This window comes from Cephus cinctus, unplaced genomic scaffold (assembly GCF_000341935.2).
Source record: "Cephus cinctus unplaced genomic scaffold, Ccin1 Ccin1_scaffold0280, whole genome shotgun sequence".
In the NCBI taxonomy this organism is placed as follows: Eukaryota; Metazoa; Arthropoda; class Insecta; order Hymenoptera; family Cephidae; genus Cephus; species Cephus cinctus.
In genome coordinates this window covers 238,009-263,999 of record NW_014332988.1, presented here as the reverse complement: position 1 = coordinate 263,999, position 25,991 = coordinate 238,009, and the positions used below count along the sequence as shown (strand labels likewise).

General features: G+C 42.2%; 3 protein-coding genes across 18 annotated transcripts; 2 read left to right on the top strand and 1 right to left on the bottom strand.

The window, feature by feature from the left end:
* The first annotated feature begins 349 nt into the window (after nt 1–349).
* On the top strand, nt 350–12,912 carry LOC107266015 (E3 ubiquitin-protein ligase HECTD1). 5 transcript variants are annotated; one of them, XM_015736046.2, is made up of 22 exons: nt 350–396; nt 496–666; nt 741–975; nt 1,048–1,388; nt 1,464–2,523; nt 2,767–2,886; nt 3,752–4,148; nt 4,343–4,378; nt 4,597–4,863; nt 4,945–5,495; nt 5,582–5,856; nt 5,930–6,182; nt 6,266–6,937; nt 7,035–7,295; nt 7,389–7,593; nt 7,886–8,086; nt 8,261–8,517; nt 8,678–8,839; nt 8,903–9,103; nt 9,190–9,434; nt 9,525–11,171; nt 11,264–12,912. In XM_015736046.2, the coding sequence occupies exons 2-22, from the start codon at nt 527–529 to the stop codon at nt 11,544–11,546; spliced, it is 7,809 nt and encodes a 2,602-aa protein (XP_015591532.2). In that variant the 5' UTR covers nt 350–396; nt 496–526; the 3' UTR covers nt 11,547–12,912. The 5 variants fall into 5 exon arrangements, with proteins under 5 accessions (XP_015591532.2, XP_015591531.2, XP_015591533.2 ...); XM_015736045.2 differs by having other exon boundaries at nt 8,666–8,839; XM_015736047.2 differs by lacking the exon at nt 7,886–8,086 and having other exon boundaries at nt 8,666–8,839.
* Nucleotides 12,913–12,987: 75 nt separating this feature from the next.
* Nucleotides 12,988–15,551, bottom strand: LOC107266027 (malate dehydrogenase, cytoplasmic). The gene is made up of 5 exons (XM_015736091.2): nt 15,402–15,551; nt 14,674–14,869; nt 13,852–14,174; nt 13,396–13,773; nt 12,988–13,308 (listed from the first exon to the last, which is right to left on the bottom strand). Exons 1-5 carry the CDS (start codon nt 15,402–15,404, stop codon nt 13,210–13,212), a joined length of 999 nt encoding a protein of 332 aa, XP_015591577.1. The 5' UTR covers nt 15,405–15,551; the 3' UTR covers nt 12,988–13,209.
* A 135-nt stretch (nt 15,552–15,686) lies between these two features.
* LOC107266018 (ral GTPase-activating protein subunit beta) lies at nt 15,687–23,985 on the top strand. Of its 12 annotated transcripts, none has more exons than XM_015736060.2 (22): nt 15,687–16,029; nt 16,239–16,659; nt 16,751–16,777; nt 16,891–17,105; nt 17,178–17,361; nt 17,435–17,695; nt 17,814–18,005; nt 18,231–18,335; nt 18,400–18,540; nt 18,612–18,850; nt 18,924–19,154; nt 19,227–19,488; nt 20,418–20,519; nt 20,767–20,907; nt 21,015–21,029; nt 21,138–21,298; nt 21,382–21,965; nt 22,041–22,455; nt 22,542–22,857; nt 22,941–23,204; nt 23,280–23,529; nt 23,628–23,962. In XM_015736060.2, the coding sequence occupies exons 1-22, from the start codon at nt 15,994–15,996 to the stop codon at nt 23,743–23,745; spliced, it is 4,680 nt and encodes a 1,559-aa protein (XP_015591546.1). In that variant the 5' UTR covers nt 15,687–15,993; the 3' UTR covers nt 23,746–23,962. The 12 variants fall into 12 exon arrangements, with proteins under 12 accessions (XP_015591546.1, XP_015591548.1, XP_015591547.1 ...); XM_025083273.1 differs by having other exon boundaries at nt 16,025–16,150; nt 23,628–23,985; XM_015736062.2 differs by lacking the exon at nt 16,751–16,777.
* The last annotated feature ends 2,006 nt before the right edge of the window (nt 23,986–25,991 follow it).

Sequence of the window (25,991 nt, the reverse complement as noted above, 5' to 3'; positions counted from 1 at the left end):
CAATACTAAAACGCTGTCGCTCCGTTAACCACTGTTCATCTTTTACTAATTTCTTAACTGTTACCAAAGAGAATCCGACCTCACTTTGTCCTATTTCACAATAAAAATTATCCATGTTCTTGCTACAATAAAAGTTAATTTTTTTCTTTGTTTTATATCCTATTTTACTCTTTCACGATTCATCGAGAACTTACCGTTTATAATAAAGACTTGTGAAATTTTTAAATGATATTATCGTGTGATGTCATGTATGTATTGAATACGTGAGTTTGGATGAGTTTCTAATGATTCATAGGATTTTATCGACGTTGCACAAAACTACTAGTCATTTTATGTCTTTATTATGTTGCAGATTAGCGGTTTAGGGAATTTGAATGGTGCTAGAATAAATACAAGGTAAGATTGGCTTATTTTTCTTTGTCTCTTATTTGGCATACACTCGTTTACGAATATTGTACGTTAGGTTAAGGTGGGATCTGTTTGCTTACTCTGCAGAAAGTTACCAATTCTTTTGTTTTACATCAAGATGGCAGAAGTAGATCCAGACACTCTATTAGAATGGCTGAGTATGGGCCAAGGAGACGAAAGAGACATGCAGTTAATAGCATTGGAACAGTTGTGCATGTTGCTACTTATGTCCGATAATGTTGATCGCTGTTTCGAATGGTATGTAATATGTTCCGATATAACAATTTAACTTATTGCAACTAATTTGTATAATTCAAATATTTTATATTTAGCTGTCCACCACGCACGTTCCTACCTGCTCTCTGTCGTATCTTCTTGGATGAGCTTGCACCTGATAGTGTCTTAGAAGTGACAGCCAGAGCAATAACATATTACTTAGATGTATCAGCAGAATGCACAAGACGGGTTGTGGCCATGGAAGGTGCTGTTAAAGCCATTTGTGGTCGACTGTCAGGCGCAGGTTTAGGGTCTAGAGCTAGCAGAGATTTAGCAGAACAATGTATCAAGGTAAAAGCAGAGTCCAAGGTTGATAAATGTGAAAGTAGATTCCAATATTATACATAATTAACTTCAATTCAGGTACTTGAGCTTGTTTGCGCAAGAGAAGCAGGTGCTGTATTTGAAGCAGGTGGCCTCCCATGTGCTTTGTGTTTTATTCGGGAACATGGAGCCCGTGTACATCGTGATACTCTACATTCGGCCATGGCTGTGGTTTCGCGATTATGTGGCAAAGTCGAACCTCAGGATAAAGCATTACCAGATTGCGTTGAAGCCTTGTCAACTTTACTCAGACACGAAGATGCTCATGTAGCGGATGGTGCTCTTCGATGCTTTGCTTCTTTAGCTGACAGATTCTCCAGGAGGGGAATAGATCCAGCTCCGCTGGCCTCTAATGGACTTGTCTCTGAACTCCTATACAGGTAATAAATTCAATAATGAATTGAGCCATAATTCCTAATTCATATGTTACTATGTTAAGATTTCTTTTCGTCCAGGTTGTCAAATGCCGCAGGACCTGGTAACTCTGTAGCAGCCAGTTCTGGAAACCCTAAAACTCCTCCGCCGTCGAGTGCTTCGACGACACCGGCACCCGAGCCAAAGTCTTGCGCCTCTGTATCAACCATCATAAGCCTTCTCTCAACATTATGTCGAGGCTCTCCATCCATAACACATGACCTTCTACGTTCAGAATTGCCAGACGCGATCGAGAAGGCTCTCAAGGGCGATGAGAGGTGCTGCTTGGACTCGATGAGGCTGGTGGATTTACTTTTGGTTTTACTATTCGAAGGAAGATCTGCTCTTGGTCGTAGCGTTGCAGGAGGTCCGTCCGGTGGTCCTCTGTTACCAAGACTCAGACGGTTAGACAGCGCTGGCGAGAAGTCCCATAGACAACTTATTGATTGTATCCGCTCAAAAGATACCGATGCGCTGATCGAAGCTATTGATTCTGGTGGGATCGAAGTCAATTTTATGGACGACGTTGGTCAGACACTGCTTAACTGGGCCTCCGCTTTTGGCACCCAGGAGATGGTCGAGTTTTTATGTGATCGAGGGGCTGACGTCAACAAAGGTCAACGATCATCGAGTCTTCATTATGCCGCGTGTTTCGGTAGACCAGCTATTGCCAAAGTATTATTAAGACATGGAGCCAATCCTGACCTGAGAGACGAGGACGGAAAGACTCCTCTGGATAAAGCTAGGGAACGCGTTGATGAGGGTCATAGAGAAGTAGCAGCTATCCTTCAATCTCCCGGAGAATGGATGTTACCATCTAATCAAGAACACAGGAAACCAGAAACCGAAGTGGAAGAATTCACCGAACCGAAGGGTGATCCTGAAATGGCTCCTGTTTATCTCAAAAGACTACTACCCGTTTTCTGTGCTACATTTCAATCCACCATGCTACCGAGTGTAAGAAAAGCCAGTTTAAGTTTGATCAGGAAGATGGTCCATTACATTCAGCCAGAACTACTCGTCGAAGCTTGTAGTGCAGACGGAACCGCTGGCTGTGGAGCAACCCTCGTGGAAGTCATCGCTAATGTATTAGACAATGAGGTAGGTCCTTATCCTCAAATTTATAATATTATCTTTTACCCTAAAATCTCAAGGGGATCGACAGGCAGTAAGACCAATGTGAGTAGGTAGGCAGATTTATTGGATGTTCAAGCAAAAACGCAGATCAGGGTAGGCGACAGACAAGCAGGCAGACAGTCAGACAGAGAAATTATGAAGAAAGCAAAAATAGAGAAGAAAATAGAGGACCAAAATTGCTCACTACTCAGTTGAGATTTTTCACAGGACGTTGACAGAGAGGCACCACCACCACCTCCGCCTCTCAAGTCGATCGTTGGCCCCAAATTGCCCCGTCTTTCGTCGCGCAAGCCTTCCGGTTCCCAGAACTACATTCTCAATAAGTCGGTAACGTCACTATTCTATTCTATTGCACTTTTAGACAAATATCTTTGACCCTCATTAAATGTTGCGCTCGTGCGATATTCGAACCCTTGTGAGTCATTTAATCTCAACATCAGAACATTAGCTCCGTTACTAATCCGAAAGTCCCAAGCGTGCATTTTAACAAACTTAATCCACGGTTATGGACATCGATCAATTGAAATTGTATGGTCGACATGAGTATGTGCCAGCAAGTAAAATTGAGAATTTGCAAAGCTAGCATGCAGCAAGCATGCATGATTCACGCACGCAAGCGAATAAGCACGTTCAATAAATTCGTTCCTGTCATCTTGTAATTCGAAGGAAATAATAACCTTGAGAATTTCCAACGAGGAGACAGAGAGTAAGCACCGAGTGAATCGGAAACTCAGTACCTTCTTCAGAGGTTACTAGCAGGCAGTGGCGACTTACGATTTTCTATAGGCTTTTATCGACTGTCTGCCTGCTATTACAACGGTCGTACTAACGGTACATGCACGTTGCCCTACTACTTTCGACAGAAGGAGGGTAATAGAATGTGGCATTCAATGAACAAAGCCGCTTAATGTATATATTATCTTATTGGCAAAAAGTCCCTTAAAGTATTTTACTAAAAAGGTGCGATAAGCAGTCAAGAAAAATAATAATCATGCTACATAATTCATAAGGTCAATAATTTTGTAACGAGTAAACATAACATAACTCCCTCATGTCTGTTGAAACAAATTTGATCATGTTTCTTTTTAGGAATTTAGAGTGAAGTGTGATATTGAATTTTCGAAAGATTTTTCCTAAACGTGAGTAAATTTTTAAAAAAATGTATATTATAAAGTATATCTATGATCAACAGGAGGACGAGGACGGCCACTTGGTAGTACTACAAATGATTCAGGATCTTATGGTGAAAGGGAAGGAAGAGTTTCTGGAGCACTTTGCTCGTCTTGGTGTCTTCTCTAAGGTGGCTGCATTAGCAGGACCTCAAGAGGCAGCTCCGGAACCAGAGTCCGAACCAAATCAATCTGGCGAAGAACAGAGACTGGAGGACGCCCGTGAATTACTTGTGGGCCGTGCCTATCACTGGCGTGATTGGTGCATCTGTCGAGGACGCGACTGTTTGTACGTTTGGTCTGACGCCGCTGCTTTAGAATTGTCAAATGGAAGTAATGGCTGGTTTAGGTTTATCCTTGATGGCAAACTGGCAACAATGTATTCCAGTGGAAGTCCTGAGGGTGGAACCGACACGAGTGGTAAGCCTAATTGGCTTGTTAACAAAATCGCATCACTAGATCGCTCAATGATCTTTCCATTTCACATTATGCATCGTTACAACGATCCTTATCGTATTTACGTTAATTGGAATTCTCATTACACAGCATATTGTGATTAACTTCAGCTTAGCTAATAGCTTAGAGAGTAACTGGTTTTTACTAACTGCCTACAGGAAAGGGGAGGAACACAGAGTCGCTCACTACGGAAGGTAGGTACATCCTTAATACCAACAGTCTATTAAAGCGGACAGATCTTAATACCTCTCTTAATTCAAATTTTCTTAACTATTTTCATGATACTTTGATATTCGGCTATCATCTAAATTTCGCATTCGTTCGCCTCGTTCGTCACTCTCATGTTTGTCCATTAACACCATAGACAAGCTTCTGATACTGAATGGACATTACTGGAGCCTCTTGATTTCAGAAAATCGTGGTGAATTTTTGGAAAAATTACAAAGAGCTCGGGGCCAGGTGAAACCGAATTCTGTGAGCCAACCAATATTATCAAGACCAGGAACCACGCGGCTCGTTGTCGGTAATTGGGCACTTTCCAGTCGCAAAGAAGGCGAACTTTCTATTCATAACAGTGATGGTCAACAACAGGCCACCATCCTAAGGGAAGACTTGCCAGGATTTATTTTTGAATCTAATCGGGGTACCAAACACTCCTTTACTGCAGAAACGAGTCTAGGTACTTATATGCCTACGAAGAGTAGCTTCTTGAAAGTCCACAAGAAAAATTCCTCCTGCAACTCGTCGTTCTTAACTTCAGGTCCGGAATTCGCTGCCGGTTGGGCAGGTAAACGCGGCAAGAGACTGCGATCGAAAATGGAAGCTATTAAGCAGAAAGTTAAGACTCAGGCGCAGGAAATCTACGAGAGATACTTCAAGGCCGCCCAAGCGCAACCTCGCGGTGTTGTTGCCAAACTGGGGGCCATCGTCAGCCAGATAGAAAAGGCATGTCAAAAGCAACAGTCCGGTAACCGGGAATGGCGAAATGTTCTGCAAAATGCACTGGAAGAGCTTAAGATCTTATTGAACGAGGAAGGAAGAGTCTCAGCCTATGAATTGCATTCAAGCGGTCTTGTCCAGGCGTTATTGGCATTACTCGCTGCACCTCCTGGACCTCAGCCGCCATCCTTGAGAGCGACAAAACTTCGTTTGCAACGGATTGCCCTCTTTAAAAATTCCTTTCAAATGAATGATACCAAGGAACAAAATTCAGCCAAGATATTGGTCAATAAGTTGGTCTCTGTACTAGAATCTATAGAGAAACTACCAGTTTATTTGTACGACACACCTGGATCCGGTTATGGCTTACAAGTGCGTTTTCCTATTATTATTTCTTCATGCATTTGCTTACTGGCAAGTTTAACAGACTCAAACCATTTTTTTTTTTTTTTTAATAGATCCTAACCAGAAGACTAAGGTTTCGTTTGGAAAAGGCAGCCGGTGAGAGTGCTCTAATCGATAGATCCGGTCGGAGCCTCAAAATGGAGCCTCTCAGTACAATACAACAGCTGGAAAATCATTTATTAAAGATGGTAGCAAAACAATGGCACGATCACGATAGATCCACATTTACTTTTGCTAAGAAATTGAAGGAAGGCAACAAATTAACATTTAAATATCAGCATGATTTTGATGAGAACGGAATAATCTATTGGATTGGTACAAATGCGAAGTAAGTTTTCGTCATTAAACTACGATACGTCTTCTGGAAAAAAAAACAATGACATTTCTTTTTCTCTCTTTAGAACGAGCACTGAGTGGGTTAATCCTGGACAATATGGTTTGGTTGTCGTTACATCGAGCGAGGGAAGGAATTTACCATACGGTCATTTAGAAGATATTCTTAGTCGAGATCCGTCAGCCCTCAATTGCCATACTAACGATGACAAAAGAGCATGGTTCTCTATAGATTTAGGAGTTTGGCTGATTCCAAGTGCATACACACTGCGACATGCTAGAGGATACGGAAGAAGTGCCCTCAGAAATTGGATGTTTCAGGTAAATTAAATAACCGACTGTTGTCCATGTGTAAATCTGCAACAGAAGGAGCTGACAGTTTTTTGCGTTAACATTTATTTCAGGCCTCGAAGGATGGTGTCAATTGGACGACCTTGTATGCACACGTAGACGACGGTTCATTAAATGAGCCAGGTAGCACGGCGACGTGGACCCTGGAGCCTCCCAGCGATGAAGTTCAAGGCTGGCGTCACTTGCGTCTTCAGCAAACTGGAAAAAATGCCTCCGGGCAAACTCACTATCTCTCAGTTTCTGGTTTTGAAGTGTACGGTGAAGTGACAGGAGTGTGCGAAGATCTGGGACGTGCTGCCAGGGAAGCTGAAGCTGGAGTAAGAAGACAGAGAAGACTGATTAGGACTCAAGTGCTTCGACACTTAGTCGCGGGTGCAAGAGTTGCCAGAGGACTTGACTGGAAGTGGAGAGATCAGGATGGTGTTCCTCCTGGCGAAGGCACTGTTACCGGGGAGTTACACAATGGTTGGATAGATGTGACCTGGGATCATGGTGGATCGAATTCGTATAGAATGGGCGCCGAAGGCAAATACGACTTGAGGCTAATCGGCACGACAGGAACTCTTGAGAATGAAAGTGCATCCAAGAACAAGAATAGCACGGGTGTTCTTACGGGTAGGAAGTCAAGTAGTACTCCAAGCTTACCAGACTGCACGGATACGGGTATGCGAACTTCAGTAGCTTCTACTGATCAGGCAGCAAGTGCGGACAACCTAGCAGCCAAGGTAAGAAACATTTTATTAGGATAGACTCAGCATCTTCCTTCTATCCGTTACAACTTATCGCAAGGAACATATTCCTAAATGTTAACTGACCATACAGCAAGCTGCGGAATCGATAGCGGAGAGTGTTCTTTCGGTGGCACGTGCTGAAGCAGTAGTCGCAGTAACTGGGGAGGGTGCAGCCAGCGCTGCCGGAGAGCTTTCAGTCGTTTTACATCCACGACCTGATACCGCCGTGACTAGTGATTTAGCGACCATCGTTGAGAGCCTTGCTCTGAATACAGATTGTCCTGCCAATAGCAATAGCAACCGCGCATCAAGCAGCTCGAAACAACTTTTTGCTACCGTTCGCGGAAACAAGGTAAGCACTTGTCTTCCCCAGAGACAAGAACAAATCAAGGTAGACAATTCACGGACTTCAATATTTTACGACTGATGAGATTAAATTTTTCAGCCTGCAGGTGGTCTTTTGAGTTTGGAGGCTGCAGAAGTTTTGGACCGTGTGCGAGAGGGTGCCGACAGATTGCGTAATAACACTAACAGTTTCTTGAGCGGGGAATTAGTGGGTTTGGTTCCTGTTAGGATCAGCGTTTCCGGTGAAACCGACGAAAGTTCCCTCAGGATCAGGCCAGTACCGAGACACACTGGAATCGCAGATGGTACGTTCCTCCACATACTATCACTTTCTTCTTTTTATCAATCTTATAATATGTCCTATAACTTCGGATAGACAAGAGAATCGCCAAAGAACGTGTCTCTAACTCTAAGAACTACGTGTGTGGTTTATTAACGTGCGATTGAAGTAATCCGTATCTCTTCACCGCTGATTATCAATCAATCGCTAATTTGCGATTCACAAGTGAATTCTTTCCCAACCTAACCTAACCTCCACATCCTACCTGGCACCGATGTAAACGTTGACGAACCTCAAAGTCTTTTCGATCGAACTAGGCACGAAAGAGTGTAGTCGGGACAAAGAAGCTAGCTCATCCTCGCAGAGCGCTACAGGAGGCTGTCCCGTTGTGGTTACCAATCCTATGTCCGTGTCTGTGCCCAATCTCGCTTGTACCGATGCTAACAATACCCTGGAACCGGCAGCCGCTACTGGCTTACTGGAAACTTTTGCTGCGATGGCTAGAAGACGAACGTTAGGTTAGTTCTTGAGCAGTCTACCTAGCGCGCACAAGACCGAGCGATCCTCGCAGCGGTTCGCGATTACTTTGACGAGCGGGCGAGTGCCAGCCGCACGCTATTACGTTCGGCGGTTCCTCGCACATCGGCCTCGTCCAGGATTGTCAGCTTTATCCAGGAACACGATGTTTTCAGGTCCGGCCGGTGGCCAACACATAGCACCCAATGCCAATTCGAGCTCGAATCCTCGTGGACCTAACTCTGTCTCGAGTCTAGTCAGGTTGGCTCTCGGCTCTAACTTCCCTGGTGGATTACTCAGCACTGCACAGAGTTATCCCAGCTTAACTAGTAGCGGCCAAGTCGCCGGCAGTGGAGTCACTACGACTACTGGTCCAGGACTTGGACAAGCACTTACCATGTCTCTTACGAGCACAAGCAGCGACAGCGAACAGGTGAGAAATCGTTGAATTATTTTAAGAAATTACACGCGCGTCGATCCTCCGAGCAAGTCGTCGTCGTCGTTGTCGTCGTCGTCGTCCAGCCAAGAGGAAAGATCGGAGACAAAGTGGTATCGGGGCTTCCTTTTAATACAATATAAAGTTATGGCTGCAGGTTAGTCTCGAGGACTTCTTGGAGTCCTGTGGTGGCGTTCCTGGATCTAGTGTCGGCGGCGGTCGAGGTACTGGCGGTCCCACTCTTCTCACTGAGCTGGAAGACGACGAAGATAGCGTTCTAGCCGAAGAGGACGATGACAACGAGGAGAACGACCAGGATGTATGTTTTCGCATACTGTTTTCTCTCCGCAAGAGTCTTAGTTATAATATTGTACAATTTTAGGATGACGATGAAGAGAACGAGGAAGAAGGAGAGTACGAGGAAGTGATGGTAAGTCGCAATTTACTGGCAGCATTCATGGAAGAAGAAGTACCTCCGAGCAGCAAGAGACGAGCATGGGATGACGAGTTTGTATTGAAACGTCAATTTTCGGCATTGATACCTGCCTTCGATCCGCGCCCGGGAAGAACAAATATAAATCAGGTAACGTGTCATTGCTATTTAGTTTAATTTTACTTATTTTATAGAAAGGAACTTGCAAATAATATCGAATGCATAAATATCTTTAGACAACCGATCTGGAAGTTCCACCGCCTGGTAATGAACCGCAATCGAGTATTCGCGTTGGGTCTTTGCCGACACCTAGACTCTCCCTCACTTTGAAAGGTCCAGGACTTCCCGGAGTCCCGGATGTTGAGCTACCTCTGCTGGATCCTCATTCCAGCATTTTCCAAGCAGTACAGGAGTTAATGCAAATGACCGAATTAGGAAACAGGCAGGAGAAACTTAGGAGGATATGGGAACCTACGTACACGTATGCCTCTTTTTTTCTTTTTCTTACTCGTTGCCATTAAAGAGACATTACAGATGCAGGTTATGTCATTTAATTACGGGATACTTGCAGGATAATCTACAAGGAGGCACGAGAGGACGAATCTTCGGGTCGAGCTACACCTATTGTCACCCTCTACTCCCGAAACCCGAGTCAGAATACAAATGCATGCACCGTGGAAGATGTTTTACAATTATTGCGGCATGTTTTCGTATTGAGTACAACACGTGATGAGCGAAAAGTCAACATGTCCGAAAACGAGGCGGAAGTCGACACTTCCGGCTGGGTACACCCAGACGATTTCACTTCAAAGAAAATTACGAACAAGGTAGTGCAGCAAATTCAAGATCCATTGGCGTTAGCTGCAGGAGCACTGCCTAGCTGGTGCGAGGAGCTTGCCAGGAGTTGCCCGTTCTTGTTGCCCTTCGAGACTAGACGACTCTACTTCAGCTGCACAGCCTTCGGAGCATCTCGCTCGATTGTCTGGCTACAAACTCAAAGAGATGCTGTTCTCGAAAGGCAGAGGGCTCCGGGTTTAAGTCCACGGCGTGATGACAGCCACGAGTTCAGAGTAGGAAGACTGAAACACGAAAGGGTCAGCGTACCCAGGGGAGAGAAACTATTGGACTGGGCCGAGCAAGTACTAAAGGTACATGCCAGCCGCAAGAGCATACTTGAAGTAGAATTCGTCGGCGAGGAAGGAACCGGCCTAGGGCCTACTCTCGAGTTCTTCGCTCTAGTCGCCGCCGAGTTGCAGCGCAAGGACCTAGGTCTTTGGTTGTGCGACGATGACGATGATGAATCTTGCGACGAGGAACAGATGTTTCAGCATCATCAGCAGGGCACTTCTCCGTCCGAGGAACAAGTTCGCCCAGCAGGCTACTACGTTACTCGGCCGAGTGGATTGTTCCCTGCACCTCTGCCGCAGGACTCTTCGGCATGTGCTCGCTCCGCCAGATACTTCTGGTTCCTGGGCGTTTTCTTGGCGAAGGTTCTCCAGGACAATAGACTCGTCGATTTACCGCTATCACGACCGTTCCTCAAACTCATGTGTCGCGGCGACATTACAAATAACGTTAACGAGAGAATTGGATTAACCGGAGTCACGCAGGACAGCATGTCCTCGAGTATGGCCAGCAGTTTCATATCCGAGGAAGGAGAACCCGAAGCTCCCTATGCCTCTCTTGAACCTATTCCTTGGTACAACGGTATCCTCGATATCGATGATCTCGCGCTGGTCGATCCCGTCAGGGGTGAGTTCCTTAAGGAGATGCAAAATATATCATCTAAGCGCGACAGGACCCTCTCCGATGGGATTTCCTCGGCTGATGAAATGCAGGATACACTTCGTATAACCCATCCGTCCGGCACTTCGGTTGCCATCGAAGACTTGGCTCTGACGATGACGTACTCGCCCAGCTCGAAAGTTTTCGAACACGATCATGCAGAGTTGCGGGACGGTGGTGCCGAAATTCCCGTCACCCTAGAAAACGCCAGGGAGTACGCTGAATCGACGATAAACTATTGTCTCGATCGTGGGATCGGCAGGCAGCTCGAGGCCTTCAAAGCGGGCTTCTCCAAAGTTTTCCCTATGGAGAAGCTGCATGCGTTCAGCCCCGAAGAAGTCAGGGCAATGCTTTGCGGTGAACAAAACCCCCAATGGACCAGAGAGGACTTGCTCAATTACACAGAACCGAAACTCGGCTACACGAAGGAAAGGTGTGTAAACCAAACTTTACTCATTTTTACTAACTTTCGTAATTACCAATAAACCGTTTAAATCAATACATACTTTTTTTTGTTTGCTACAGCCCCGGATTCCAGAGGTTCGTCAATGTACTATTATCACTGACGGGTCCAGAAAGGAAGGCCTTCCTCCAATTCGCAACCGGATGTTCCGCTCTTCCTCCGGGTGGCCTCTGTAATCTTCACCCCAGGCTCACCGTAGTGCGGAAGGTCGACGCCGGCTCGGGTGGCTACCCTTCCGTAAATACGTGCGTGCACTACTTGAAATTGCCGGAATATCCTACCGAAGAGATTCTCAAAGAGAGGCTTCTTGCCGCCACCCGAGAGAGGGGTTTCCATTTGAATTAGACGCGTTTAACCTAGAAGCATATGGACATATTTGAATTAACGATAATCAATGAAAATTGGCTCGTCCAGAACGTTTACTCGAACCATGCTTTGCGGATCGAATCACGCGATAAAACGGTAGAGCTCGATACGTGACCTTCGTTCTTGCTATTTTTAAAAGAGTTCACGCGGAGGAATAATTTGTCAAAGGAATGCGACGCGCTTACGGCGTCCCAAAAACCTGGCACGGAAGTTCTCGTCCTGTCTTTTATTGTTTCATCTCATTTGATCTCATTCAGTTTAATTCAATCCTGATGTCTATCTTGCAATCATATCCGTAATATCGTCTCATCTCATCTATGTCACTTTCCATCGTGTTTACGTTCCCGTTAGCACTGTCGCTCGGTCAAAGTCAAATCTGCTACTGCTATTACATATTACCAATATATTACTACTGTTACTGCTATTGTTCCTGTTGATGCTGCTGCTTCGTGAGGATATCGTCTAGGGAGGGTACCCGGTTATTAGTGGTCAAAGCAAAAGCTGAAGAAGGAGGAAGATGAGCTAACGTGACTAAGACTCTTTGAGTTTCAAAGTGAAGTGAGAAAATTCCGTTCCAGGTTCACAAGAATAATACAATATGAGATAAAATTGTCTATACAGTATCGCGCAAAATTCTTCCTCAGAAGCTGCAAATTTCGCGAGTAGATTTCCTATTGTTACGAAGTCGAAGCTCTCGAAACTCCTCGTCCAATTATGTGACACTATTGTATTTGTGAAATATCGTGTAGAAGATAGTCTATGGTAAAAGAATAGCCGCACTCGGTGAATAATTATATTTTCAATACATGGGTACCTCCATCCTGAACAGCTCTTAAGTCGCTACTTGTTTCGGATGAAAGATGAAGAATGACGCGAATAAAAAATTGTTCGTCGAATGTACACACGTCAAGTTTTTATTGACCAAAATGATTATGAAAATTCACAATACTTAGCAGTAGCGCGATCAGATCGTCCTAACGTCTTGACTGTCGTCTGCCTACTAACTGATGTGCTTTGGAAGTGATCGCGTTTCTAGACTTACCCTCTACCGAATCTCCCCTAAAACTTACAACCTCAACAGCGACTTCGTTGTCCAATCGAACCCCGAGGACACGACCTTGACTTGCCTCGAAGAATACGTAATCTCAGTTCGATCAAACGATGTTCCCCTTCACTCCCTATCCCCCACAGTCCTCTAATAGACTAGATGAATTCGTATAAAGTTAACGTAAGTGTGAGAGAAGACTAACAATATCAAGATGAAGAATAGTTACTATTACTGTATTATATAAATTATTATTGATTCTTGGGAAGAATGATAATAAAAAAAAAACGAAGAAACGAACATTAATATTGCAATACATTTTTTATGGCGGTCAATAATTCTATAAGCTTAGTGGGGTTGTTACAATTTAGCAGCGAAAGCATTTTTTTCATATTTATTAGAATTTCGTAACAAAGCGACAACAGATGCCACGTAATAAACACTAATTTTTCCCTCGCGGACTATACACGATTGACTTATAAGTATTATGCTTATATGTGTATGTGTGTATGTATATATATATATTTTTTTTTGTTATAATTTTGATGATGTGGACGACCGTCTCACAGCCGCACAAGACACTTTCATGTCACTCAGTCATTGCTGAAGAACCGAATTTGCTTCAGCACGTTCTTCTTCCAACTCTTTTGCAGTAACATCTAGCTTGGATCTAGCGAAATCGCTGATAGGTAAACCCTGATAAATAAAAAGTATATTTAGAACATTCAATGTCGTGAAAAACTTCGACCAATAAGAACAACTGCTTAGAAATGTCATTATTACCTGTACGATTTTGAATTTCTGATCGGTTATGGTAACGGGAAAGGAAAATACAACGTCTTTAGGAATTCCGTAGCTGCCATCGGACACAACGCCCATGCTGACCCATTTACCAGGTTTGGTTCCGATCCACCAATCTCTCATGTGGTCTCCAGCAGCCTTAGCAGCCGACATAGCCGATGACATTTTCCTGGCCGCGATCACCGCAGCACCGCGCTTCTGGATCATCTCAACGAATTGTGCATTGAGCCACGCGTCGTCATTGACAACAGCAGGAACTGCTTTGACACCCCCGGATAAATCAACGACAGCGTGTGATGCATCAGGATACTGGGTTGAACTATGATTACCCCAGATAATAACGTTCTGCACCTTATCGACCTGGCCATAAGAAAGACGCATGACTTTAAATTACGAATTTTACTAAACGCAACTACAAAATAATCCATCAGCAGTTACCTGAACGCCAATGCGAGCCGCCAGAGCTGCTTGAGCACGATTTTGGTCGAGTCTTGTCATTGCCGTAAAATTCTCTTTGGGTATGGAGGGTGCATAATGCGAGCAAATGAGAGCATTTGTGTTTGCTGGGTTTCCTACAACAAGAACCTTGACGTCCTTCCGGGCATATTTGTCCAAGGCCTCTCCCTGAACTTTGAATATTTTCACATTGGCCGAGAGGAGGTCCTTCCTCTCCATTCCCTGTTTGCGGGGCATCGCGCCGACCAGGAAGGCTGCGGCGGCATCCTTGAAGGCAGCAGCCGGGTCAGCCGTCGGGAGCACATCTATTTATTGAATGACAACATGATAAATAATAGATAATATATTAATCAGGAATACGTTTACTCAACCTCTCGAAATGGTTAAGCGCTAACTACCGTGATTGATAATTTTAAACGCAGTTTCGGTTTATTGTTTCAACCGATTATTTTTATTCTTATCGACTGAAGATACCTCCTTAAAAGAGAAGAGTTATATATATATATATATATATGTTATATTACATCATGCACGTAACACTACGTTATATAACTTCGTTCCTCGACTTTTTGTCTCTAAAATACGTTACGATATTTTCGAAAACTCGATGGAAACTTAAACTTTTTACATATTTTCTTTGTGATTTACTGTTACTTGTTACGTGTTATCTGCGCTTCCAATGACCTGAGAGACCTTACAGAATCTTCTGCAACGCGAAGACAGTGAATTTCTTTTTTCTTTTTCGTTTAATGTCTTCATCCGTTAAGGTAAATTTATGAATTTTCAAAATGGATGAAGCACTACCTCCGAGAAGAGGAAGTGCCAAGTCTTCCAATTCCATAACAACTCCTTGCAGGACTTCCATCATCGGTGGAATATCCAACAAACGTAGGTTGATCTTTTGCTCAGGGCCAAAGACTGAACCAGCAGCCAATTGATAAAGGAGAGAATAGGCAATCTGTCCAGCTGCACCAGTGACCACAACATTTATTGGCTCAGCCTGCATAAGTAGAAAATTTCAGAAAAAAGCGTATGACGATCATATCATTTGAGTCAGGCAACTAAACAGTCATTAAAACATTAAAGTTTTCTACAGTTTAAGAATTAATATGGCCAGGACTTCTTGAAAACTGTATTAAATCAATTAAAACTATAAGACACATAAATACATTTGCGAAATACATTTAGCAGTAAAAATATATAATTGAATATTATCATGAATATATATTATTGGAGATAATGGCAATATACATTTAATAGCAAGGAATTGTAAACTTGTAGAGGGTAATGCCCCACGTTTGCGCTTAAATCCCCTTTAATAATTATAACTTCAAAAATCGAAGAAATACACGCGACGACTGCCCAAATTCATAATTAGTTTTGTTGCTACAAATGTCGGTTAATAAGTAGCACTTGCTTATTAAGTCTGAAGGTCGAACGTAGGTTAAATAACTAGCGAATAAGAAGAGAAAGGAGGAATGATAATTTAGAAAAAACTGTTTTATTTAATATCATGGATACGAAAAACTTACCATTTTTACTATCTTCGTTTTCGAATGTATTGTAACTGAAGACAGCTCCTGCCTTTATCAATTCCAGAAACTGACTAATTCTAGCACTGTAATCCTGTAGTGTCTCTACTGACCACACGAGAGTACTGATGTTCTCAACCTGGAAAATATGCTTTCGAAATTCTTGAACTCTGGAACTTGATTATATAAAGGCCCATTTTGAACGTAGTGATCGCCGGCAAAAATACGACGAGCGACATTCTCTTGCTGCTTGATGGAAACGGAGCTGAAGAATCCGATTTGGAAGTACCGCTACTCCAACTTTCTCGTGACAAGAGTCTGTCTGACAGAGATATTTACAAGATCGTGGCGGGATGTTGGATGCTTATATTTTCGGGAAAAATACATAAATGGATTGATCTCTTGATCACAAATATGATCGTGTAACATTGATCAAGCGTTAAGTATTTGATTTTATGTTATCGTTGGATATACGGTACGTCTGACGTTAACAACGTTACCTCGTGTACTCGTGTGATTTTGACTTTTGACAGCTGGACTGCCAATAAATTATTTGTTCCTAATTAAACGTCACACACGCGCATGATAATCTATGAATTTAGGCGTATTCAACAGGGTCAATCTCAAGGTAATATAGCGTACTATCCGTCATGATTATACCACTTTACGCCCATCGCTGCCCACACGAGTTTACTGACATATATGGTTTTGCATATTTAATGTTGTGTCATCACTTCATGTCACTTATTGTTAGTAGTTTCTTTTGAGTAGAGCTTAGTTCATCATGGATGTATTGAGAAGTAAGAAGAAAACTTAATTCAGTATACTGCTCCCTAGGATTCTGGAGGTGGAATGTATTCCGAATGGGCCTCTCTGAGTGCCTTAATCCAGCAGGGCTCCGAGGAGAGCCAAAGTGTCCTCGAGAAATTTTCACCGGGTGCTGGCCGTGAAGTTGCACTGTCTATTGTCCGTCAACTTGCTGCCAATCTTGGTATCACTCAAGCAGCTGAGCCAAGTCCATTAAACACGGATCGAGAAGTCCAATGGTGTATGGAAGTTATTTGTTTTGGACTTTCTTTACCATTAGCTGAACATGACACTGTTAGAGATTGTGTCAACGTTTATTGCGAATGGTTATCTGCGTTGTACTCTTCACCTAAGATTTCTGTACCAAGACCTATCGTGGAAGATCCAAACTTTTATGCAAGAAAAATTATCAGCCATTTCCACAATCTGTTCGTACCCAGAAAGGGTGAAGGTGAGTCATTGTTTCTTAGAATTGTCCTCCGTTGATTTACTATTTCTGCTACTAACCACTGTCTCTCCTAACATCCTTTTCTCTTCCATAGTCTGGCCATTTTTGTATCAGGACTTAGGTAATCATTTCAACTAATCTTGGTATTGCAGCTTGGTATGGGTACTTAACTATGGGATGCTCTATGTATTTTTCTTTCTTTTGCATATAATACATCTCCACAATTACTTCTAGGAGCCGATACAATAAATAGACAAGCCGTCCTTTGCCACAGAGTATTAAGGACGCTACAACAAGTAGCACGTGGACCAGCAACATTAGAAAGAGAGACATGGGAGAGTTTGTTATTATTTTTAATTGGCATCAATGACGCTCTCTTAGCTCCTCCAGCTGTAAGAGAAGATGCTGGTGAACAATTATGCGAAAGAGTACTGGGTGTCTTATTAGAGGTATGTTTCACGTTTTCCTGGAAACAAAATCATAAATATCCGAAATGATAACTAATACTAATTTTTATTCAGGTATGGCTAGTCGCTTGCGAACGAAATTTTCCATCGCCTCCACTCTGGCGAACTCTTCGCGAATCTTGTCTTCGTTGGCGTCACAGGTTGGCTCTGGTTGAACAATGGAATCGTGTATGTCTAGCATTAACAGCAAAGCTCTTACAAATTATGTATGGACCAACATTCCCCGAATTGAAAATCAGTAAGTACCCTGAAATCTGACATACGTTCAACCTATCTCTACATGTTTCACATAAGCATTGCTGTGCCTTCAGGCGAGGAAGATGCCCAGTTAGTACCACCCACGATGTCGGATGAGGCAGTTGCTCAGGCGTGGTATAGATTATTACGTACTGTAGGTGATCCGGTTGATTTATGCAGGCCGGCGGTCGTGTCACAGACACAGGCCTTTTTGCAGTATGCGATCGCCAGCCCCAACATCATGGACCCTTGTCAGCATCCTTGTCTTCAAGGTCTACCACAAATATTTCTTAAGGCCATTAAGGGTATAGCAGGCCAGGTTGATGCCTTCCTAGGTAAGAAAGTCATTTATTGAAGGTTCATAGCACTGCGAAATTTCAAAACTTCTTCGCACGAGGTTCTTCGAATACGACCCTCGGTGGTGGTGGCGGCATGCCCAATAAATGTTTACAGGGGTCTCGCAGGCATGCTGTTGGGAGGAATGTTGCGTTACTAGTGCCGCACCAGGAAGTGGGTTTGGTGGAAATGTGGGTGTCGGGGTTGAGAAATCCACTGGAAAGGATCAGCCTCAACCCTTTCCTACCCCACCTACGCAGCGGAGACTCGCTAAGAGTTTCAGCGTCACGCCTTCCGCTGTCACCAAGGGTACTAAGCACAACACTTCTTATTTATTTCATCTCGTTGGACAATCTTACAGTTGTAAATACACAGTATCACGGTCTTTGACTTTTTATTCTTTTTTTTTTTTTAATTATTACTTGTATTTTCTTTGAATCTATTGCTTCTTGGCACGAAGAAGACATTCTATGCATTCTCATGCACTTTGTGAACAGTTCTTTGACACTTAATTGTTATGACTTTATCTGGCAGGAATTCCAAAAGCTTCTCTCATTAGTTTAACTACAAGTCGCATTTCCAACAATCCACCAATATCAACAACAAACTCTGGACCATCATCAACTTCGAGTACAACGTGTAAGAGAAACAGCTTTTGAATTTTCAAAATTCATTTTCCTCCATTTTTCTGTAATCCTTGTAGCTGTTACTTCCCTTGGTCAGGATGTTAGACCACCCTTGGCGCCAGGAAGGCCAAAATGCAATAGCATACTTCACCTTTTTGGTGAGTGGCTCTTTGAAGCCGTTTTCATAGGTACTGAAGGATGGTCTCAAAACTTACCACGTGAGTTATTCTTTTCAGAGAATAGTTTCTACCTGTTAAGATCATTGTACTTTCATAGGAGTAATTTCCAGAACCCTCGGGGGCATCCAAGAGACCATCCTCGGTTTTGGTCGATGGGCCAAGTTCCTTGCAAGAAACTGTCAGCGCAATACCAGCATCTCTTGGAATAGATCGGTACGAATCCGGTCGAGCCGAAGCCATGGGCGCACTTTGTCGAATTTTCTGTGCAAAAAAAACTGGTGAGGAAATACTTCCGGTATATCTTGCACGATTCTATCAAGCGATGTTTCACGGCCTCAAAGTCAACGAGGTAAAGGCAATTTGTAAGGTCATTTAACCTTTGAGTTTTATGCAATCATTGAAATTTCGTTACCTTTTATCAGGCTAGAGAATGCGGCGAGACACTTGCCAGCGTATTATTAAATTCAGCTGACCTATTTAGATTGGATCTCGATGGGATTCAAGTGTTAGTACCAGCTGTAATAACAGCATTGGAAGTTGTGCTTCCGGATAAAGATTTAAAATTAAAATCAAATTCAGTCTCCAGAGTGGAATTGAGAAGAGCATCCATACATTTATTAATATCCATGCTGACATTGCCACTACATTTTCAGGTAAACTGTCGGTTCATCTTCGGAAATTGTAGAAACGATTAATTGTAATAATCATTAACGTCTCACCATTAGAATCTCGTTATCAAGGAACTGCCGGCATTTTCTATCTTGGGAAATCAAGACAGGAATCAAGTGACGTTTGCGCAATTGAAGCCAAGACTCATGAATCTCCTCATAAATGCATTACAAGTAGAAACCGATCCACAAAATACGCACATGCTCTTAGGTGGATTGTTACTGAGCGTCCAGGATTCTGCAGCTGCAGAAGAAGTCGATCAAGTGACTCAGCCGGATGCTGTGGTTAGCGATACAACGACAAATTTATTATCATCAGGTATATTCTTGTGGGCAGATTTTAATGTAGACATTTAAAATGACCTAATGTCATCCCAGATGAAAATTTTATCCTGAGCTAAAAATCCGTAACGCTTTCACGTTTATATTAAAAAAAAAAAAATCAAATCACTTTCAAAAAATGAAAATTGTGCTTTGTCACGTTCATTCTGTACACGTTGCTGTATATTTGTTTTCTCCGTTATCTCTGTTAATTTTTGTATTTTATTAGCAAATCTGGATAGGTATCCGTATGCGCGCGATTTCACCATCGTCACGTTGCAATTTCACTGTGTATCCTATTGTTGCTTTTCGCGGGCTTTTGTGGTTTGCTTCATTTTCATTGGTCATGACCGCGTGTGCTCCGATATAGGATACACAAGACACATGTACAAACAACTCATATTTTGCAAAAATTCACAACTTCTGATCTTGCTTTCAGCAATCTCTCACCGTCTTTGAAACGCATGTAGAGACATTCTTTTTTTAATTATTTTATAACATTCTGAACAGTTTAAAAAGTTTCTCAGGAACTACTCATTGAACTTTTATAATCACAAGAATTTGAGCTTACGTCGTAGGCTTTCCTTTCTACAGGACTTTTCAGTTCAGTCGAACCAGTCAGATTTGATGGCTGTCATGTGATCGCTGTGGCTAAACATTTGATATTCTTTTTCAGTGAAATGTGTCTGGTGTCGTTCAGTAGAGAGAAAGAGAAATAAATAAGAAATAATTATTTTTAATAATATTTTTCTTTGATCCGCGCTGCAACGTATTTAATAAATTTATTATAATAATCACATGCACGCATCGATTGAGCACAGCCGTGTCTCGCGCATATATATTGTTATGCCATTTACAAGCTCGTTTTTATTTTGGGTTGTATTCCGTTCTGCATTCACCATTGTTACTGCCATCATCGCTTGATAGCCACCAGTGATTCAGCCAGTCAAGTAAGCATTTCCAGTGATCTGCGTTCACTCGGCGATTCCTCCGATATTGCAACTCTTCAAGAGGAGAGCATTGCGTTTGGTAAATATCGCATTCCTAAACTCGTTACTTTACTTAAGCACTGTATACTGTAGCAGCAACCTCTCCTCTCTGTTCCTTTCCTTCCCGGTCCACCGGGTGCTGAATCCCTTGATCGTATAACCTCATTTCTCACCCTCTCTCGCTATATATAAACATAATCTAAAGTATCTGGCTACCATGCATTTTCCGATGTGTTTATATAGGATTTATTTGAATATTATGAAAAACATTTGAACAACTGTTCCAGACTCTGCTCACGCTCTTTTCGTCAGGGCAACGTACTTGGTCTGTCACAGATTGATATCTTCGTGGAAGACGGATTTAAATGTCTCTCTAGCAGCATTAGAGTTACTCTCGGGCCTGGCGAGAACTCATATTCGCGAAACTGGTAAGATCTGCCTGATATACTTGACACTATTCGTTAGTTACTTAATACCTTCTTATTTCCGAAAAAAAATAATTAATAACTCTATCGATTTCTATTTATGCATCCAGCAAGGAAACTTACAGGTTTGGCTGCTGTTTCCTTTTGTTTTCCGAACGTTACGTATTTCATTAGGAATTAATAAGAATTCTCGGCGGGTTGAATGCTTTGACTTATCAATCACACGTTTCCAGATGCTTTAGAATGCAAAAGGACAGTGAGATGGCTCTGCGACTACATAGCTTATCAATGTTGGCGACCACCGCCAGCTCATTCGAAAGATCTTCACTCCTCGATCGTCGCCGCATTTACCTGTCTGACTACCTGGTTGACTGCAGATCCGCAATTATTGCAGGTTTGCAATCCTTTCACCAGATTACGGTAATTAGTGAACTTGAAAGCATCAAGCGTGTTGATTCCCGTTATGTTTATTTGCAGGACAAGGATTGCCTGATGACTGTTCTCGAGGTAGTCGAACTGGGAGTTTCTGGTACCAAGAGTGTTGGTAAGCCTGGAGAACCGATTAAGATGAAGGACGAGAAGGAATTGAAGCCAGCATCAATGAGAGTTAGGGATGCCGCGGATGCTCTGTTGACAATAATTCTCGAGCAGGTTGGATATTTTCCCAGTGTCTGCGGTGCTCAATCGCTATCGTCCTTATTGGATGAGGTCTCCCTTCTTCGGCACTGTAACAGCTGGATGGGTGGTAGAGTGGTGCGTCAAGCGGCTGTAGAACGCTTTCGATATTTCGTTGCCGAAAATGCTACGATGTTGGCGTTGCTCGAGGAACCACTTGGTAACGATCAGGATCCACAACCAACTGTGACGGTATTGATTCGAGGTCCTTTCGGTAGACATGCATGGACGATGCAACTTAGACATCTGCCTAGACACAGATCCAGTGTTAGAAGTATCAACACGAATCCTGGACGTCCTTTACCTCTGGCTGAAGCTGCTCCACGTACCGATTATAAGCCAAGATTCTTTCCAGACAACGTTGATAGAATTCCGCATTGTAAAGTGTAAGTGTTCTTGCCATAAAATTTTTTTCTCTATCTTCATTGAGTCGTTTAAAGCAATATTTTCTTTTATCGCAGAGACGAGTCTATACCCACTCTGGAAGCTGTTATGAATGATAATGACGGAGTGAAGAATGAGCATCGACTTCTATCACAACTACTTGAAAGGCAAATAAATTTAGAGCAAAAGTCTAGCGAGGAAGTTGAGAATAGCAGCGAGGAGAAAATTAACGAGTGTGTGCCGCCCCAGATTTGCCACGAATTTCAAACGGCTCGATTATTTTTGAGTCACTTTGGTTTTCTTAATTTTGAGCCGAAGGAAAGTGGCGAGGAGTCAACCGGCAGTGGACTCATTGCTCTGGATCCGACTATACCAGGATTCTGTGCGGATCTAGAGAATCTCGATCACACCAGTCCACGGACATGCGACACCGTTCATATTTTTTACGTCAAGGCGGGGCAGAAAAATGCCGAAGAAATTCTTTCGAACGTGGTCAGTGCTAATATCAAACTAATAATATCGATCGCAATTGTTGGTATTCTTATTTCTATATGCCAACTGATGTGCTTCGCTCATAGTTGCACGAAAGCAGTGTTTCGGACCACTTCCTGGAATTTTTGAGTTCACTTGGTTGGCCAGTTTCTGTGTCGAGTCACGCTGGCTGGACGGGACACGTCTCGACGTCCTGGCGAGTGACGGTACCAGTAAATGTACCACAACCAGCTCACAGTGATCACGGCGGAGCCCTCTACAACGGCGACACTCACGTTCTCTATTGGGCAGATGTCAGTTCAGAGATAGCCTTCGTTGTACCAACGCATTCGATGAACGCAATCAGTGGCGAGTCAAACGACGAAACAAATTACAATGGCGATTCAAGTAGCAACAGCCAAGGTACAGCTTCGCGAAGCTAATTAGATATCATTTCCATATCCTCTATTTAATTCCTACATCGGACGATCCTCCCATTTCATCAGGGTGGTTCGAACGAAGCATCAGCGAAAGTGCAGGCAACCGGGCTTATTCCATTTCTCAAAACACCTCACAGAGTTCGAGGACCATGTCGCTTGACCTCGAAAAGCAACCTTCGAGCTTAACAGGATCAGGACCTCCCAGTGCTTCTAGTACGGATCCAATTCGACCGAGAAGATCAGCAAAGCATTCTCTACCGACACAAACCGATACCAGAATCCTTGTAGTATGGCTAGAAAGTCTCGAAGATCATTTGCAATTTCCAATTGGTACGTACAATTCTTCATCTATTAAATTTCGATCCTCAACAGAATCTACAGGGAACATCAACATTAATGTTGCAGCTGATCTTCTACCTTGTATGCGTACGGGACTCGAATACTCTCACGCTATAAGAGCCTCAGATGTACAAATAATATTTGTACAATCTCTCGCAAGTGGTCTGCTGAGAGTGAAGCTGCAAGGACCAGTATCCCGGATAAATTTAGCAACTCCCTTGGTTGATGGTATGGTAGTATCAAGGAGAGTATTGGGGAATTTAATTAGACAAACTACTTTAAACATGGGCCGCAGAAGGAGGCTGGATAATGACAGGTAACACAATGAATTTATGGGAATGGTAGTTTCAAACTATACTAATATCTGCAAAATAGAAATCTGTAAGACTTTTTTTTCTTTTTATCTTATCGCAGCTATCATCCACCACACGTTAGACGACGTTTAAAAATTCAGGACATGGTACAAAAGTACAAGAGGAATCTCGAACAACCTGAATTATTGACATTGTTATTCAGTGATCCACAGACCTAAGGATTTCGGATCTCTGACCGTTTAATAATTGTACTATGGTATTATAGTATAGCATCCAGTACATAATTAGGACTGATTCCACTCGAAGCTATATTATACTCTTAAATCAAACTCGCGAATACAAACTATTCCGAGTACATTCCGGAAAAATTGTAATTAGCTTTGGAGATATGTATACATATTATATCATGCTGACCCACCTGTCATGAGTTGCACTAATAAATATTATTCTATCAATAAGGGATATTTCTATTTGTTGGAAGAATGTCACGTATTGCGTATTATTTCGCAACGAGGTGAAATATTGACTGTTTCCGTTGTTCAGAATTTAAGAAGGATTAATCGATCATGTGAAATATTTGAGAAGAATATTCGCGAATTCTTCTCAAAGATTGGACATGATTGGCCAATCATGCACAATGGAAACGTAATCATTATCAGTCAGAAGATTTATCTAACTGTAAGTAAAGCGTCCCTAACTGTAAATAAAGTTGCCAAGCGGCTACTTGTGAATTAACCGTTATCTAGTCGCAGATTAGTTGTAGAAACCAAGTATTTTATACTTTTACACAATAAACTAATACCATTTGAATTTAGAGTTCATAGTCATAATTAGCCTAAAGTAAGTATTTAGGTGATTATTATTAATTTTTACGTAAAAATATGATGTGTGCGATCCTTTCGACCACACGCAACTAGATAAAGGTTAAACGGATACGACGTGATGATGTCAGCAACAGTGAATACGGACAAAGAAAGAAGATGGAGTATCAAGGGCATTAAAAAAAACTGGTTCTCGTTTAGATGACTATACAAAGAAGAATGAATCTTCCACTACTTTAGGCTGATCCATGGCTGCTGTAGATTAAAGAATATTTTTACCACAGGGTGGAATACTCGGTCATACACGGAATACTCGTGTTTCTTTAAGAATCAATCATTGAGTCATACTTTTGTTCGATGGCTTATTAATTGTCATAGTACAAACTTGTTACATAATTTAGAGAAATCTATGATTCTAGTGTCCCATGTAGCAATAATTATATCTAATAGAAATTTTCAGTTTTGTGTTGGTAGATAAAACGTTCTTATCGATAACTAGATAAAAAATCCTCTTGAAGAAAATAACTGATTGAATATGATTCAAAACTCCACGATCAAGCAAATTATTACTCATTTATAAAATAAGATCAAAGTTCGCGTGTATGTAGCTTGGGATCGGATTGAGGTTGAGGGAGAAATAAAAGTAGATCATTCATGCGGAAGAGACCTTTGAGTTTGTTAAAGAAAACTAGATAGAACTCTCACATACAGTAATTGTCAGGATATAGCCATTGTCCACTAACGGACTGTGACTCCAGAGATGTTAGGTTCAGCAATGTGCCTCTGATTACGACATTGCAACTCTATTGTCTCGGATGCGCGACTCGTTTCCTTTATATAACATTTCGTTTGACAAATAATATACGGGTCAAATTGGCAATTGGCTGACTACGAGCAACCTCGACAATCGACGAACAAAAAGCTCACAGCCAAGATCTTTACGAGAATGCTCAAAATGTAGCAGATCACTCATATGTTAAGAGGAAAATCATCGTATGTTGTTTTTCAATAAATTTCAACAAGTTTTACCTATTGACACAAGAGCGTGAAGGGGATTCCGTTATCTTGTTTGGTTTCGCTGTTCTTGGAAAATTATTTTGCACCGTCACGCAGCATATTGTCTTTCGTAGAATTGAGTCACCATAGCTACTCATGCATTAACTCGTTTAGTTCACGATAAAATTGCATGACAAATAATAAGATAAGTTGAGGAAACGAAGGTGAAAAAATTGTTGTTAAAAATTAGAGCAACTTTTATAGTATACGTAGAAATTAATAGGTAGTAGGCTCTATATTATTAATATCGGTTATATCGACGGATAATATTGAAAGTGGCTGATTACTAAATTCCTTGAAAAGTAAAAAATGACGATGTTTACTGCATGGAGATGCAGATTTTTTTACAAATTAATAAATTAGTTGTTACCTTGATCTAAGAGCTTAAACTTTTCTCATGTGCAGGTGCACATCTTGTCGGACTGCGTTAAGCTTTGAAAATTGCTGTTCTTATTTATTCGTATGTATCTGAGAGAAACGCATGCATTCTGGCAGTGAATTTAAGAATGGCTAGGAATTGCACCTGTCGCAATAGGCAAGTATTTGACCAATCAGCCTGCACGCATGGCTAGGCCGACGCTGAACTG